Source organism: Macrobrachium rosenbergii, chromosome 27, assembly GCF_040412425.1.
Source record: "Macrobrachium rosenbergii isolate ZJJX-2024 chromosome 27, ASM4041242v1, whole genome shotgun sequence".
Classification (NCBI taxonomy): domain Eukaryota; kingdom Metazoa; phylum Arthropoda; class Malacostraca; order Decapoda; family Palaemonidae; genus Macrobrachium; species Macrobrachium rosenbergii.
In genome coordinates, this window is record NC_089767.1 from 21,102,765 (window position 1) to 21,121,134 (window position 18,370).

Genomic DNA, 18,370 nt, shown 5'->3' on the forward strand with positions numbered 1-18,370 from the left:
CAGCGCAATTAGAAAAAGGACTTTCTTAGTTAATTGCCTTAGGGGCAGACTCTCTAAAGGTTCGAAGGCTGCCAGTCTTAGGAAATTCAATACAACCGCTAAATCCCATGAGGGGGCCCGAAGCAGAAGAATTGGGCGCTCTATTTTAAAAGATCTTGACCAGCAATTGTTGAGAAAGAAAGTCTCTTGTCTCTCCTTAAAAATAGCAAGAAGTCTGCTACTTTCGCAACTGTCGGGCGCAAAATACAATGCCCTTGTTTCTTGCACCATCCACGATACATTGCCCACCTGGCCTGTCATAACTTCCTGGTTGAATTCCTTAAGCAGAAAGACAGTTGTCTAGCCACTGCTTTAGACAGTCCCGCATGACGGGCCGCTCGCTGGACAGTCTCCACGCAGCTACCTTCAGCACTCGGAGGTTACGGTGGAAGTAGTGGAAGTGTGGCTGTTTGAGTAAATCTCTCCTCTCTGGGAGGAATACCGGAGCTTCTGTTAACAGGTCCAGGAGGTCCGGAAACCAAGGTCTCTAGGGCCAGAACAGGCAGATCAGGGTCATCTGAGTGTTTTTGCAGATCCTGAGTTTTGCTAAGACTTCCTGTATCATCTTGAAGGGAGGAAATGCACAGACCTGTAAATTGTCCCATGAGTGCAACATTGCGTCTGTCCCGCAGGACATGGGGTCCGCTAAAGGGGAGAAGTAAAATGGAAGGCGATAGTTCATTATGGTGGCGAAAAGATCTATCGTCGCTGGCCATCTCTTGAGCAGCAGTTGCACCTTGTCTTGCACTAATGTCCATTCCCCTCCGAGAACTTCCCGAGATCGTCTCACAGCATCCGCCAAAACGTTGAGCTTTCCCAACACGAATTGGAGAAAGAGCGAAACTGTGTGTTCTTCGCACCAATGGAGAACTCTCTGTGCTACCTCGTTCAACACCTATGATCTTCTTCCCTCCTCCTTTTTGAGATGATACTGCTGTAACGTTGTCGCAGAACAACACTACGGTCTTGTTGCTTACTTGTTCTGCAAAGTAATTCAGAGCCTCTTCGACTGCTCTTAATTCCCTGTAATTTATGGAATCCTCCCGATCCAGATCCCTCCAAAGGTCCCAGGCCTGAGATCCCTCCAGGGTTGCACCCCAACCCTGATCCGAGGCATCTGTGTACAGATGTACGTCTGGAAGGGGGGAGTCCAACCTTATGCTGGTGGTCAGGTGATGTTCTTCTGACCACCACCGAAGATCCTTCAGGCAAGAATCGTCCCAGATTATTGACACGTTTTCTTCCTGAAAGTCCCAGCAATTCCTGAGACACACCTGCAGAGAACGCATCCGGAGACGAGACTCTGGAACAAGAAGGGATAGGGAGGCCATCTGGCCCAGCAGGCTTTTCCATAAGCTCACAGGTTGCACTTTGCTTGACATGAAAGTTTCCAGCTGGCTTAAAGTCGCTAGAACCCGCTCCTCTGTCGGGAAAGCCCTCTAAAGACGCGTCTGAATCATCATTCCCAGGTACGTCTTTACTTGTGTTGGAAATAGAGAACTCTTTTCAAAATTGATTCTTATGCCTAACTCCTGGCACAGGTTCAAAAGAAAACCCTCGCCTGCAGAGCCTCGCCTTCCGACGAAGCTTGAACCAGCCAGTCGTCGAGGTATCTTCTTATTCGGAGGCCCCAACGATGCATGATGTCTGAGACAGGAGACATCACCCTCGTGAATACCTGAGGTGTTGTGGTCAGACCGAAGCAGAGGACTTTGAACTGGAATGTTCCAGTTGGACCCGAGAAACGAAAGAACTTTCGAGATTCCTGATGAATTGGAATCTAGAGATAAGAGTCCTTGAGGTCCACTGAAATCATTCAATCTTCCCTCCAGACCGACCACAGCACCGACTGGGAAGTTTCCATATGAAACTTCGTCGAGGTTACAAACTTGTGGAGACCTGAGAGGTCTATGATAGGTCTCCAAGATCCTCCTGCTTTGGGGGCCATGAAGATCCGGCTGTAGAACCCTGGAGATGGAGCGGGCTCTAAGGCTCCTTTCTCTAAAAGGGCTTGGATCTCTGCCGCCAAAGCTAATCCCCTGATGGAAGAAGGGGAGTAGCTGGGAAGATGTACAGGCAGTCCTTGGTTATCGGCGGGGGTTCCGTTCTGGGGGGTTTGATGATAACCGAAAATTGCCACTAACCAAAACTCGACGATTTTCCAGGGCTTTTTCGGCGCTGAAAAGCTCTGATTTTCGTTATCGACGCCTCTGTTAGGCATGTATCGGCACCGATAAACGGAAATCGGCTATTTTTGGTGCTGAAAATTGCCGATTTTCGTCGCTAGACAAGCACCGTAAAATCGGATTGCCATTAACCGAGCCTGCCGTTAACCGGGGACTGCCTGTACTGGTGAGTTGGATAGTGGAGGACAAGAGTGAAAAGGGACTCTGTAAACCCCCCTTAAGACCTCCACTACCCAACTCACCGTGCCCCAATCCTTCCAGATGTCCCAGAATGGGGCAAGGCAACCTCCTACTGGTGCAAGCGAAGGGAATGTCTCCTATCTCCGAAAATCCTTCTTACGACTGGAAGGTTTCAGATCTGGGGCAGAACTAGAAGGCTTGGAAGCAAACTGTACTCTTTTAGGAGAACTTCCCGGCGACTTAGAGCGAGAGCGCTTCGAAGAAGACATTCTAGCCCCCTTTGGGGATCTGGCACTCTGCGCTGTGACCCTAATCACTGCCTGATGCGACTCCATTGCAGATGTAGAAGACGCAAAGTTGACCATAGCCAACAAGTCTTCCTCTCTGAACAAACTGCTGCTGAGTGCCAACGGAGCCCTCAGCAGTGCCCTCTTATGGATGTCCGGAAAATGAGGCGGCAGGTGATTGAGGTAGAAGTCCCTCCTCTTCTTCCCTAAGAAAGTAGTGTGCAAGGCCCATGGAAAGACGTGATGAGGTTGTCGAAAAGTGTTGGGTCAGACAGAGAATAACCGTCCTGTTTGAGGAACCCCATCAGACCGGATAACATCCACATAGTATGCGATAGCGCCTCCGATTGATTGCAGAAAGTGTCTTCTAAGATACAGGCTTCCCTGGCCGAGATAGATACAAGATGATTTGATGATGGAACCCGAGATAGTAGAGCCTCTACCGATTCGTTCAGCGGCACCCTAACACCCGCAGAAGGGTTACACGCGACCCTATAAAAGCCCTTCTGAATAGGAAGCAAGGCTGAATCCTGTTTACCAAGTCCTATCACTACTGCCAACCTATTGTCAGACTCTCTCAAAGCCTGCTCAACCCTGCCAAACCAGACCAGATTCTTTGGTGACTGTGTTACCACAGGCTTAGTTGCATAAAGCGACTCGAACATCGCTTGGTTCTGCTGTATTGGCTCCTCCTGAGCCTTGGACTGTGGATACAGTGAGTGGATAAAGTCCAACATCCATCTATATTCAGACTCATTGGCCGAAGGAAGACTAGCCTTCGGTATCTGATCCTCTTCTTCGCAGGAACAGTCTTTGTCGAACTGGTCCGACTGAGCTGAAACCTGAAATGAGACAAACTGACCCCTAACAAACATTGAACCTGATGATCCGGAACCTGACACCCCTAGGTGTGCAATACGGACACCTGACGAATCGTTCCCAAACATCTTGGGAGTCGCTAAAATAGGTTGTGCATAACCCGCACCCACTAACGATGATGACATAACACCTGGGTTGGTCACACTTGGGTGGGCAACGCCCACTCCTGAGAGCGGAGAGACCGCACCACGCAAACCCTGATGTAGCAGGGTCGCACGAGACTAGGGATCCGGAACAGAAGGCCCCCTACTTAAAGAAGACGAAGGAAAGGGTCCCCGATTACCCGAAATCAAACCCGAACCTACATAGACTGCCTTAGCCGGAAGAACAGAGGGACTTGTCAGAAAATTTGAAAAAGGAGGAACCGAAGGAAGAAGAAAGGAAGAAGCCACACTTGGAGTTATTACCGGAGCTCCTGTCGATGATGTTTGGCAGGCAGAGAACGTTCCATTTGGCCCCTAACTCAAAAGGGTTTCGAAGGGAAGATTACGAGGTACTGAACCCAAAGACACAGAAGACAAAACACCAGACATGTTAGGTACCGGGGAAATTGAGGAAACTATCGGAACTGCAGGATTAATCGCTGCAGCAGGCACACCACCAACTGCCGCAGTAACTATACCAGAAGCCTGCGATGGTACGGGATTCGCCGCGGATGGCACTGAAGACAAACCTGCTGGTGGCATAGATGCTGGATGAGCTACCAAGGCACCCGGAATGTTCCCCCAAAAGGTGGCTAGTGAGGGAAGGTTGAGAAAGAGTAGCGGAAGAAGGTTTGGAAGCCGTAGAGGATAGGGAGAAATCTGAGGTTACAGAAGAGGCCATAGATTTTAGAGAGAAAATATACAGATTCCGGTCCTCCCCGATAACCCTGCAATACATCATTTGTGGATTCCGAGAAATTCTTCATTACATGATCGTGGATATTCGAAAACCCTATATTGAAACACTGTCTGACCAATGACCTATACCCTTTAGAAAGATCCAGTAAATTAACATTATATTCTGCTACATTTAATGTCCTATCAAATGAATCATCACCAACCATTGAGAATTTATCCCCAGAAGGAAAAGGAACTCTAGAAGAGGAAGGGAAATCCTCACATCTCAAAGTTAAGCTACAATGTACCTTCCTACAAGCTATACAAACTGAATGTCTGTCATGTTTGAGGGTACTCATCCTTCGTTTGCAAGCTGTGCACGATCAGTGAGTTGCAGCGTCTCCAGCAGTTGCGGTGTCGGTTGCTGTTGTTGTAGCTGAAGTTGAAGCAGTTGTGCTATCCAAGGGGGGCGTCTTTTTATCCAATCTATCCATCACGAGTCCAAAACGAGCCAGAGACCAGACGGGAGAGAAAAATCCGAAGCCAGGCGACAGAACAATCCAGGAGAAAAGGTGAAAATCTGGTCCAAGTCGTTACCCAATATCAATAAAGTCAGTATATGGGGGTCAGGCTAATAACCAAAAGTTCGCCTGAAGCAGGAAACATCCAAGCAGCAAGGTAAACAGAAAGCAATTGGGGAACCCGGCCTCGCGCGGCTGGGACTTGCAGCAGTGTTGCCAACGGTACTTCAGGTAACTCATCTTGAAAAGATTTCCTGTAAGCGTTGGTAACGCTGACAGTTAATTACCCAATTAGTGGGTAAAAGTTACAGGGACATAGTTCAGGCTGGTGGGTAAACAGGGCTAATTCACGTGTTCAGGGAGTGTATTGCAATAATATGGACAAGACCCAAATTCCTCGTCAAGTAGCCCCAGCCTTCTGTCCTTTCACTTTTAAAATAATTAATAATCATATGAAGCCAGATTTTCAGAATTTTGTAGTGACTAGAAAATGAGACAGTGGCAGAATTACAGCCATTTGCCACAGTCATCCCAGCCTTGAACAATTCCACCAAGGAATGGGCAATGCTTCAACTCCCTTTTGAAAGGAAAAAGCTCCCACTAGATATAGCTACACAACAGTTTGGGACCCCCATGAGAAAAACCTCAAGAGGGGAAGGCCTCGGCAGAATTCATGCTAGGATCTGCCTCAGTATTATAACCTCTACCTCCATGCTGGAAGTTCCTACCAAAAGGCTTCCAGAAGATTCCAGAACAATTTCTGCTGTTGTGGCCAAAAGTCTCACGAGAACCCTGTGGGAAGCACTCTATGACTTTCAATTATGACGCATGAAAGCATGAATGGAAACACTGGAGGGCTCCAGCAAGTCACTCCCCAATGTGACTTCACTATTACAGTCTAACCCCTTCTATGAGGACCTGTTTGAGGAGTCTGTTATGGTTCAACTTAATGAGCAAGCCCATCAACAGAATTGTACAGTATACGCTCGCCTTGGAAAAGGGGATTTCAGGAAACAAAAAACCTGAAACTTCCCTTTACCCAAAAAAAGGCTTGCTATGACTAAAAATCATATAAGCCTTCAGAAACCCCCAAAGGTTTTCCTCAAAAACAGGTAGGTGGTCAGAAGGGACGACTCCCTACAAAGGGACAACAACAACAGCGAGGACATCCTTTTCACATGGTCCAAAGACACTCCTACAGGGGAAAAGGAAAATCAATGCCCATAATGCCGATCAAGAGCAAAGGCAGAGGACGAAGTGGATCCTAACAGGAATTGTATGGTCGGGGGTCGGCTTCGACGACACCACAGGCAATGAAAGTCTTCCCCTTGGAGACACAGCATTATTTTCAATGGGTTGGAGTGGAAATGGTCTCATCCCCCCATCCTTTACAGGGATTCCTCCAAAAAACCAGATCCCTCTCTGGAAGATTACGTACAGAAGGCCCTGTTAATGGGAGCCATACAGAAATATGCATATATTCACCACCAAGCATGTCTCTTCAGTGTCCCAAAAAGGATTCCTCCAAATGAAGAGTGATCCTCGACTTATCAACATGGAACAAACACATTGTTTGCCAAAAGTTTTGGATGACAACTGTTGCCTAAGTACGTTCAATCATTCCACAAGGGACCTGGACAGCTTCTATAGATCTGAAAGACACATACTGGCACATCCCTATAGCCATTCCCTTCCACCTCTTTCTAGGGTTCTGGATAGTGAAGGATACGTACATGTTCAAAGTCACGCCCTTTGGGCTAAACATTGCCCCAAGAATTTTTACAAAATTGGCAATGGTAGTTGTTCAAAAACCCAGACAAGAAGGAATACAACAAATAGCCTACCTAGATGATTGGTTAATCTGGGGGCCCACAAGTAAAGAGTGTTTGAAAAACCGAAGAGCAGTGGTCAACAGACTCCAATCAAAAGGTTTTATAATAAACTGGAAAAAATCCCGCTTCACACCCAGCAGACATTTTCAGTGGCTAGGACTGTGTTGGGATACTCTTCATGGCCAGTTGTCTCTCCCCATCAATACTCAAAACAAAATAAGGAAAGACCTCAAAACATTCCTTGCACAGCCCAGAGTTCTCAGACGGTAATTAGAACATACGATGAGCCTGTGGCAGTTTGCATCAGTAATAGCTCCAATACTTAAATTGCATATAAAAAATGTGAACAAATTCTCGCTATCGCATGCAAGAAAAAAGATGTGAGACCAACCTCATCAAAAGAATAAAAAAGTTGGGGAGATACTACGGCCTTGAACCTGGAAGGAGTCTCTGGCAAAACAGGTCACCCTGACTCTTCCGTCTGTACAAGTGACAATGCATACAGATGCCTCGTTGACAGGCTGGGGAGGATATTGGGAGGATCATCAGGTGGCAGGGAGGTGGTCAGCTACTCTGAGGAATTGTCATATCAATTCCCTGGGGTTGATGGCTGTCTTTTTCTCTCAAAAAACTCAAACCTCCAAAACAGACACACATTTTGTTGGTTCTAGACAACATGACTGCAATGTCCTGCATCAAGAGGCTGGGATCACATTCACCTCCTCTCTATATGGCAATGCAAGGAAGTGGCACTTGTCTGCAATTCACCTGACATGGTCTCTCAATGTAACAGCAGACTCTCTATCAATGAAAACAACAGCCTCAACTGAGTGGATTTTGGACAACCACTCTTTTCAAACAATAGCAAACATGCTTCCCCAAATGGAAGCGAACCTGTTTGCCACATATGAGAATCATAAACTTTTAGTGTATGTGTCTCTGCGCTAGGACAATCAAGCAACAGCAAGAGATCCTTCCTACATACGAACAAATGGAAGACAATATACCCTTTTCCTCCACTGTCCCAGATTTCAAAGGTTTTGAGAAAGCTTCTAACCTTTAAAGCAACAGCTTACTTAATAACCCCAATTTGGCCAAACAGGCCTTGGTTCCTATTACTCCCACAACAGGCAAAGAGATCAATTTCACTACCATCCATTGTTCTATCCTAGACAGTAGGAGGGAAAGTCATTGTCACATCCTCCTCTCTGAGATGAAACCTTCATGTGTTGATTTTTTAAATATTGTCTACTGTGAAAATTACTCACCCAATATTGCTAGGTACCTAGTGCAAAAACTACGGACATCATCTATTCAACAATACCAGTCCGTATGGAAGATATGGTTAGGTTATGTCCATGCTTCCATGCTGAGAGCCCAGTTGAGATCTCTATAGAAACACCAATTTTCCCATATACTTTTTTGAAGACAAATGCCTTGCTGTTACAACCATGGCATACAAGGCAGCATTAACAGAAACCTTTGCTTTACGGATTCGGTACTGAATCTAATACAGAAATTGTCACTTCCCTTCTCCGGCCTTTTGCACTACAAAGACCCAGACCCGAAAGGCTTCCAATTACTTGGTCCTTGAATAAGGTGCTTAAGAGTTCTATCAACCCTTCACTTCAGGGGACCCAATACAACCATAACTCACTGCAAAAGGCAATCTTCTTGATTGCTCTAGCAGCTGGAGCTCGTATTAGTGAACTAGGCTCTCTTAAATGGGGATGATACATTGCACAAACAGCTGACCATCAGTTATCATTGTCCCCTGGCTCATCATTCCTGGCCAATAATGAGAATCCTTTAAGAAGTAAACCTATTTTGATAAGAAAACTCAATTTAGAGACAAGACATTATGTCAGGTTCAAGCACTTAAGATTTACCTAGAGGTCATGGCAAACATCCCAGAGGGTCTGATTTTCCTACACCCTAGCACAAACAAACCACTCTCTCTTTACAAGAGTTGAGAATAATTTTAGTATCCCTCATTAAAAGGGCACATCCACACTCTAAAAGATCCATGGAAAAGATGCATATTCGTTATGTTGGTGTTTGTATAATACAATATTATGTGAATATAGAGTACAGTATAATGTAGGCTAGGCTACCATATATGTATATGATATACCATAGTGTGGGCTAAGCTAATTCTTGTTTGTTATTCAATTTCTTTTTGTACTGAATTATCATAAGTCACTCTGCATGAACCTCTAGAATTAACTGATATTAATGTATAGAGTATACTTTATAGTGTAGGCTAAAGTTAAGTACACCTTAGTTTAACCAGACCACTGAGCTGATTAACAGCTCTCCTAGGGCTGGCCCGAAGGATTAGACTTATTTTACATGGCTCAGAACCAATTGGTTACCTATCAATGGGACCTACAGCTTATTGTGGAATCCGAACCACATAATAGCGAGAAATGAATTTCTATCACCAGAAATAAATTCCTCTTATTCTTCATTGGCCGGACAGAGATTCGAACTCGCGGCCAGCAGAATGCAAGCTGAGAACGGAACCCATTCGCCTAACCAGGAACTTACAGTGTAGGCTAGGCTACCATATTTGTATACTGTGCATGGTAGTGAATACCCTAGTGTAGGCTAGGGTATATTCAAGATATGTTTTTTCCACCATACGATGTGTTTTTTGGAACCTAACCCCATCGTAAGTAGCATAATACCTGTATAAGCATTTTTAGAGTTTTTTTTGTGTTTGAACTATCAAAATAGGCAGTTCTAAGTGTTTTTAGAAGGGCTCTAGGTATTTGCAGGTTTTTAGCTATTCGCAGGGGGGTGTGGTACGCATCCCCCGTGAATACGGGGGTTTACTGTATATACACGTTATTCACAGAAAATTCACGTATTCGTGGTATTTTTCACTGAGAAATATTCACTAATTACTATATTTTCATATCACTTTCATGACTAAATGCACTTTTTGTGATCAAACTATTAAAATACTTGGGTATAAGCATTTTTAGAGGGTTTTTTTGTGTTTAAACTATCAAAATAGGCAGTTCTAAGGGTTTTTAGAGGGGTTTTAAGTATTCGTGGATTTTTGACTACTTGCAGGGGGTTGTGGTACACATCCCCCACTAATAACAAGGGTCTACTGTGTATCAGTAGGTGGTATGGTTAGTCCTAACCCTATAGGCGCTACAGCAGAAAACCAAGGGTCTTTCTGACAAGTGAGCATGCTAACTATCGCTGGGGAAAGGTACAACAATACTGCAACCAAACCCAGCATGCTTAGGTAAGTTACTGTAGAACTATATCCTAAAACATAAGTTCATGTTTAGTTTCATCTTCTTTGTTACCAAAACCTAAGGGATTCTTGGAATAAAGAATGGGGCTTCAAACTTGTGGCTTGACCTGGGACCAGAAAAGTTTTTTCTTTGGGTTGTTGGGATTAAAATTTGAAAGCTTAAGCCATTTTGTCACCTGTCAATTTCTTTTTAAAGCTCCTTTAGGATGAAACAAACGACTATGCTACCAAAACACAGGCTTTGACGTAGGAAAAAGCTATTTTTGGTAGTCACTGTTGAATCCTCAAAACCCACCCACTTCTCTGATGAAAAGGCATGGGATTTGGGCGAGGGATTATCCTGCACTGACCAACAGAAAGTAATGGCTTCCTTGGTTTCTTGCCAGTCTGTTTGTCAACAATATGGCAGACTGCACTTGCAATAATCACTTCCCTTCTAGCAGTTTAACAAAGGAAATAACCTGAGTAGAGCTTCACTGTAAGATAAGGGAAAGAGCTCCCTTACCTTTGAGTCCATTACACACGTTATAGTGTTTATCATTATGACACAATACCTGGCCAAGAGACCAATTAAAAGAGAATTCTCTGATATTAGTTTGAGCTCTGACAGACCCATGGAAGGTAACTCCTTGAGAACTCAACAGCGACTACCAAAAATAGGTTTTTCCTATATCAAAACCTGTTTTTCACTTCTGTACAGTACTGTATTTCATTTTCCCTATTGGGCTGGTTGAAAGCTTTCATAGCCTAACTTGTCCAAAAATGCTATGCTTATGCAATCCACCCACCTGTTCACATTGTTCTTTTTATAATCCAGCTTACAACTACACAAAACCACAAAACAGACTTACAACCTAAAAAAACTGACAACCTAACCATCACAGAGCTCTCTCTACCGCACCACAGTCTTTTCAACACTCCTGCCTGCATTTGTTTACATTTTCTCCCTCCTGCCATTTGTCATCCCATGACGTCACAACACAAACAGATAACTTTTAAACATAAAGAACATTTTGCTATAAAAATATCTTATAAAATTAAACGTGCTTTTTATACATTTCGTAACGCCCACTTCATTTCACTAATGCAGAAAATAAAAATACAATAATAATGATTAAACTTCAAAAACTAACATAATCACTGGTTTCTTTTGGGCCTTTGGGCTTAAAAAATTCTGCTTTTCCCCCTATAGCTGCAGCTTGGCTAATAATAATAATAATAATAATAATAATAATAATAATAATAATAATAATAATAATAATAATAATAATACCTGCGAATAATAGGGGAGGATATAAAACAACAAGAGATGAAGGATACAATCAGGAAAGAATATATGCAAAGACTTAAGGCGATACTCAAGTCAAAACACAATGCCAAAACCATGATGAAAGCCATAAACACATGGGCAGTACCAGTAATCAGATGCAGTGCGGGAGTAGTGGAGTGGATGAAGGCTGAACTCCACAGCATAGACCAGAAAACTAGGAATCACATGACAATACACAAAGCACTACACCCAAGAGCAAATGCAGACAGACTATACATAACACAAAAGGAAGGAGGAAGAGGTCTACAGTGCTAAGCATACAGGACTGCGTCAACATCGAGAGCAGGGCACTGGGGCAATACCTGAAAACCAGTGAAGATGAGTGGCTAAGGAGTGCATGGGAAGGACTGATAAAAAGTAGACGAAGATCCAGAAATATACAGACAGGAAAATGAAAAACAGAACAGAGGGATGGCACGGCAAACCAATACACGGACAGTACGAGACAGACTAAAGAACTGTCCAGCAACGAAACATGGCAATGGCTACAGAGAGGAGAACTCAAGAAGGAAACAGAAGGAATGCTAACAGCCGCACAAGATCAGGCCCTAAGAACCAGATATGTCCAAAGAACAATAGATGGAAATAACATCTCACCCACATGTAGGAAGTGCAATATGAAAGATGAGACCATAAAGCACACAGCAAGTGAATGTCTGGCGCTTGCACAGAACCAGTACAAAAAGAGGCATGATGCAGTTGAAAAAGCCCTCTACTGAAGCCTGTGCAAGAAACACCAGCTAGCTTGCAGTAATAAGTGGTACAAATACCAACCTGAGGGAGTGATAGAAAACGATCAGGCAAAGATCTTCTGGGACTATGGTATTAGAACAGATAGGGTGATACATGCCAATGGGCCAGACTTGATGGTGAATGACAAAATCAAGTAGAAAGTATCATTCATTGATGTCACAGTGCTATGGGACACCAGAGTAGATGAGAAAGAAAGAAAAAAATTTATAAGTATCAAAACCAGAAAATACAAATGAAAAGGATATGGGATATACCAGTGGAAACGGTACCCATAATCATACAGACATTAGGCCCAATCCCAAATTCCCTGAAAAAGGAACCTGGAAAAAGTAAATGCTGAAGTAGCTCCGGACTCATGCAGAAGAGTGTGCTCATAATGAGAAAAGTGATGGACTCCTCAGGAGGCAGATGCAACCCAAAACCCCAAACTATAAGTACCACCCAGTCGAATAGGATGACTAAGACCAAAAAAAAATATTAATAATAAAATAATAATAATAATACTAAATTGCATATTTAATACGAACATGAGCAACATACCTTTTCCATATGCCAATGACTGTATCCTTAATAAGAGTGAGACTGATGGGCCCACCAGCAATGCTCTTCATTTGTTCATTGGTATCTATGTATGATGTGGTTAATGGTGAAACATAAATAGGATAGCCAATGGGCTGATCACAGGATGAATTTATAATATTACGAAGCGCTTGCTTAGCATTCTGTATAGAGCCTCTTTCAGGGTTGCGGTTACGTAGGTATACTAATTCTTGCTGCTGCCCTGCCCACAGGCCACGAACACACTCCCGATTCACCTTGATGACGCGGAAAGATAAGTGTCGCTTGTTGAGCATTATTATCTTATATTCATCAGCACCTTCATCCATCACATGCCTGAAAATTATGAAAAAAAAATTAAGGCATCCAAGTAAAGTATTACAACAGCAGTTCATGTATGGAATAACAGAAAAATATTACAAACACAGCAAATACTGTACAGTAATTTAAAAAAACAACAAAGTAAACAAACAGGGAAAAAATTATTGCAACATATACAGAAATAAGTAGTAAAGCTCTTTCCATCAAGCCTTACCTGAGGGCCAGCAGAGATGGCTTGCCAGAAAGAACAGCATTACGCCAAGTGGGATCCCCTTCGTGGGAGATAACTAATTGAGCCTCATGTTCTAATATTGCATTGTACAAGGATTCATGGTTGTCATATTCATCAGGGAACATGAAATGATCCTGTAACAGTACCAGTGAAAATATTAACTTAATATTTCACATTCATGGTAATAATTTACTATTTCAAATTACGTAAAATGAATGACTATTCTACGGAAACTCTTTACTTCATCACAAAATAGTACCTCACCTGATGCAACTTGAGACTCATGCGGACCCCTGGTGCAACAACCCTTTTAAGGAGCTCCATATCTGTAAACACCCATTCATCTCTCATAGAGGTGATACGAAAGTCTCCTTTAAAAAGGGCATGTAAACCATGAAGAAAGTAATCAACACTGGACATGGCATTGTGAGAGGCAGCACCTAGAGCTCTTCTTCCTGAAAATTGTATAAAGTTCAAATTAAAGAACTGCGTACAGTACAGCCAAAGAAATATGTTAATAAAGGTATAGTGACTTGGGTAAGTCATAGGAAAACCCTTACTTGTTTTTATGCCACACTAGAGTTATCTGCATTCACACTTAAAACATATGCATTTAGGTTATGATGCAAAGAATTTCCATTGTTAATTGAAATAACTATACCAAACTAGATTCATAAAACTTCCACTGAGCTTGAAAAAGTTTTATATCACTGAAAAAACTTTGACCAAACAAAAATGAGACAATCATTTTCCAAATTAAGATTCATGAAGTGGAACTTGATAAGCAAATTTACTTGTATTTAGAATCACTGGGGCAACCCAAGCAATAAAAAAGGTTTAGATATTGAATTCCGAGGACGAGTCATGTATTGAAATGATATGCCCATTCCTAAAGCACTCACACTGAAAGTTCTAAACAGTATCCCTTTGGCTGCCAGCTATATTACATTCTTTCTTTCACTTATCACTTCTTGGTTTCTTATCATCATCGGAAGAAGAAGAAGAAGAAGAAGACTACAACACAAAGAAATTAAGGGGAAAAAACAAGTGAAGTTAATATAATAATGAGACTAATCCACACCAACAATATCACAGAAATAAATAATCTGGCATATGCAGGAGCAAGACTAGTAAAACTCATAGGGATACAAACACCAACACCACCATCACAACCAACCCAACAGACACCAAAAAAGCAACCGCCTTGGAAAAGGCACCTGGAAAAACAAACCATGGCGATGAGATCTGCAGAAGGAAGAGTAGGAGCACAAAAGACCAGCTCTTAATAGACAAAATGGTAATGAAGAATAGTAAGAGAATGAGAACCAACCTAAGCATGGCATGGATTGACTGCAAGAAAGCCTTCAACATGATACCGCACACGTGGCTAATAGAATGCCTGAAAAAAATACAATGCATGGATTGCAAGGGGATAAGACTAGCAGAGGGAAAACACCCCCATCAGCTGATTCCCCTAAAAGATGGATGCAATGCAAAGGAGGCAACTGAATAACATCTGATGTTCTTGCAAGCTCTGGGATAAGACTAATCAGACTGGTTAACATCAGGAGGAGTTTGGATCTTTCACGGGGACTGAAGGGATAAAGCACCAGACAGTCCAAACACATAGATGAGACTACAAATACCTGGGAATAATAGAAGGAGGGGATATATGCAGAGACTAGCCATGATTCCCATGACAAAAGTACTGCAGAAGATGGATGCTGGGTACCAACTGACAATACACACGCACTACACTCAAGAGCAAATACAGACAGACAAGTATACATAATAACGAAAGGAAGAGGGGAGAGGGCTACTAACTGTGTCATCTGATGTTCTTGGGGCAATATCTGAAAACCAGTGACATCAATGGCTAAGTGCATGGGAAGAAGGACTATAAAGCCCAGAAATATACAATCAGGAGGAAAAATAGATATCCATGGACAGTACATGAGATACACAAAAGAACTGGCCAGCGATGAAACATTGCAATGGCTACAGAGGGGAGAACTCAAGAAGGAAACAGAAGGAATGCTAACAGCGGCACATGATCAGGCCCTAAGTACCAGATATGTCCAAAGGACAATAGATGGAAATAACATCTCGCCCATATGCAGGAAGTGCAATATGAAAGACAAGACCTTAAACCACAGAGCAAGTGAATGTCTGGCGCTTGCACAGAACCAGTACAAAAAGAGGCATGATTCAGTAGCAAAAGCCCTCAACTGGAGCCTGTGCAAGAAACACCAGCTAGCTTGTAGTAATAAATGATACGAACACCAACCTGAGGAAGTACAGAAAATGATCAGGCAAAGATCCTCTGGGAGTATGGTATCAGAACAGATAGAGTGATACATGGCAATAGACCAGACATGACGTTGAGTGACAAAATCAAGAAGAATCACTCACTGATGTGGCAATGCCATGGACACCAGAATAGATGAGAAAGAAAAGAGAAAAAACTGATAAGTATCAAAACCTGAAAATCAAAATAAGGATATGAAATATGCCAGTGGAAATTGTACCCATAATCATAGGAACACTAGGCATGATCCCAAGATCCCTGAAAAGCAATCTGGAAAAATCAGATGCCGAAGCAGCTCCAAGACTCATGCAGAAAAGTGTGCTACTAGAAACGGCGCACATAGTGAGAAAAGTGATGGACTCCTAAGGAGGCAGGATGCAAACCGGAACCCCACACTATAAAAACCACCCAGTCGAAGAGGATGACTCTGATAGACCCAAAAAAAATAATAATAATATAATAATAATAATAATAATTCCAACACCCACAGGGATATACCATTTGCAGAGCACCTTGCACAGCTCATTGTACAGTACATGGTAATGAAAGTTTTTGCACATGGCTTCAACCCAGCTGTTTTCCTTTCTGTCTCAACTCTTCATCCATTCCCTTTGCTCTCCTCCTAAACCACACCAACTAATCCTAATGGCCACTTTCCAGACTGCATCTTTCCTCACTGTCTTTACTTCCAGTGACCATAACCTGGGTTACTGCTACCAGTGATTTTCATTCACCACTACTTGCAGCATATCTTGAGTGCCACACATCGTTCATAATAAAGATCCTTTTGCAGTTTATCATCAGCCCCTTCTGCATTGTTCTTTACCTTTTAATTTTCAACTAACCCCTTTGGTTTCTTCAACAGCCCTGTCCAACCAACTTTAAAATTACCTCGCTTCAATTTTTATTTCTTATTACCTCTGCCACGGTTCTGTTTTTGGTATTCTTGGGCTTTCTGTCTGTTTGTTAGCAGTCATAAGCAAAACTTCATGCTCTAAATATGGATCTGGATTCAGGAATTTTTTTTGAACAATTTAATACAAATGATAAGGAAACTCCCCAAACTTCATATAAGGTGAAGTTGAATTGCTTAGCCCTGGCAGAGGTTTGCTATTTCAAACTGATTTTGTCAACACTCAAGTACAGACCCTTTGGAGGTGCCCCATGAAACTAGAGATGTGACTCAGTGGTGCTGTTAAAAGTAGGTAGTAGTAGTAGTAGTAGTAGTAGTTTAAAGTTTCCAATACCCCTTCCCATAATTTCTGTTGAAGTCAGATGACCTGTTTTAATGAACTAAGATATTTAGAGCTCCCAGTTCAAATATCATGTAAAATACCACGTTTTTACCACAATTAGTAACTCCCAACAGCACTAAATGCCTAATTTACTTGGAATATCCCTTCTTTCCTTGAAGAAAAACATGTCCACTGTTTATAAAATGGGTTTTCTTTTGGTAAAGTTTCAAGTCTATACGGTTTCCAAGAAAAAAGTGAATGTAATGTCTGCCTTTTTGAACTGCAGTAATGATGTTTAACATTTTGAAATTCAAGCTAGCAACATTTGAAATTGCTGGCATTTTGATAAATATTTTAAGATGCATGATGATAACTTGATATACAAATAAGAATCTAGTAAAGAGTACAACAAGGCATATTAACAAAAAAGTACAGTACAAATAATTACAATAATGCTGTTTATCCACAAGTGCAAGCCTGTACATATACTGTATATCAGAGAACCTTGGGCTTGAAACCTTTAAAAATTAAGAAATTGATGTCATGTTATAATTCAAAGTGTCAACTAAATTCTTGGTATAAGAGCAAAGTACAGTAGTACCTCAGTTAACGAACAGTCCTGTTCACAAACAAATCGGGTTACGAACCAGATGTTTGAAAATTTTTTGTTCCAGTTCTCAAACCATGCTTCAGGCCGTGAAAACACACATCCCCAAAAGAGTCCACGAAAGCGCCACAATTTTTTTTGTGGAGAATGGAGCGTCACCATAAGTATAGCGGTCGATGAGAGAGAGAGAGAGAGAGAGAGAGAGAGAGAGAGAGAGAGAGAGAGAGAGAGAGAGAGAGAGAGAGAGAGAGAGAGAGAGAGAGAGAGAGAGAGAGTTGCCCCGGTAGGTTGTTACACCAATATATATCAATTTGCAAAAGTCAAATAATAGTTGTATTGAGAATAATGATAATTTTAATAAACCTATTGTTTTACTGTATCTAATCATATTACATATATTATTGTCATATTATTGTATTACAAAATATGAGCAATGCGACCATGTGCCATTTGCATTTTGGTTTTGTTTACATTCTTAAAATCATCAGCTGATTGTGTTTTACCAACATCATCACTGTCCTTAGTTGCCGAATGAAACTTAATTCAGAGATGCTTCTTTCATGAATTATCAAATCTGGGTTTAAAAATTTTAACTAATTTATTTATAAACACAGTAAATTAAATGAAGTACATGTGTGATTTTGTCAGTTTTAGGCACTGCCTTTGCCTCCAAATTGTTTTGGAATCTGCTCATTATTTGTTTCTTTAGCCACAGCTATAATACTTGCTGCTTGAAGTTAGTGGCATACTTTCTTAACTCCTTCTACACTGCATGATGGATGAATAAAAATGTATTTTATTTTTATTTATGGAATTACATTGAAAATAAGCAAGTTTTTAACAAGACAACTGTAACGCAACTCTTAGTAAACGTGTGTTAGTTACAGTAACTAACATAAGCAAACAGCTGTTTATTAATATAACTGGCAGGACAGTAAAAGCTTTAGCATAATTTTTAGAGATGAAAGCAATGTAAATTAATAAAGAAACAGTAACAATAACTCAAC

The 18,370-nt window shown here is 41.9% G+C and overlaps 1 protein-coding gene across 5 annotated transcripts in view; it reads right to left on the reverse strand.

Moving 5' to 3' along the window:
- The window catches only part of LOC136853464 (pecanex-like protein 1), a 153,118-nt gene that overhangs the window by 53,411 nt on the left and 81,337 nt on the right, over positions 1–18,370 (reverse strand). For all 5 annotated transcript variants that reach the window (XR_010857472.1, XM_067129056.1, XM_067129060.1 and 2 more), the window contains exons 13-15: positions 13,478–13,668; positions 13,196–13,347; positions 12,643–12,996 (exon numbers count right to left, since the gene is read on the reverse strand). Coding sequence is in view for 4 of the 5 variants with exons in the window: in XM_067129056.1 (XP_066985157.1) it covers positions 12,643–12,996; positions 13,196–13,347; positions 13,478–13,668 (697 nt within the window). In the remaining variant the exon portion in view is untranslated. The remainder of the gene's footprint in view (positions 1–12,642; positions 12,997–13,195; positions 13,348–13,477; positions 13,669–18,370) is intronic.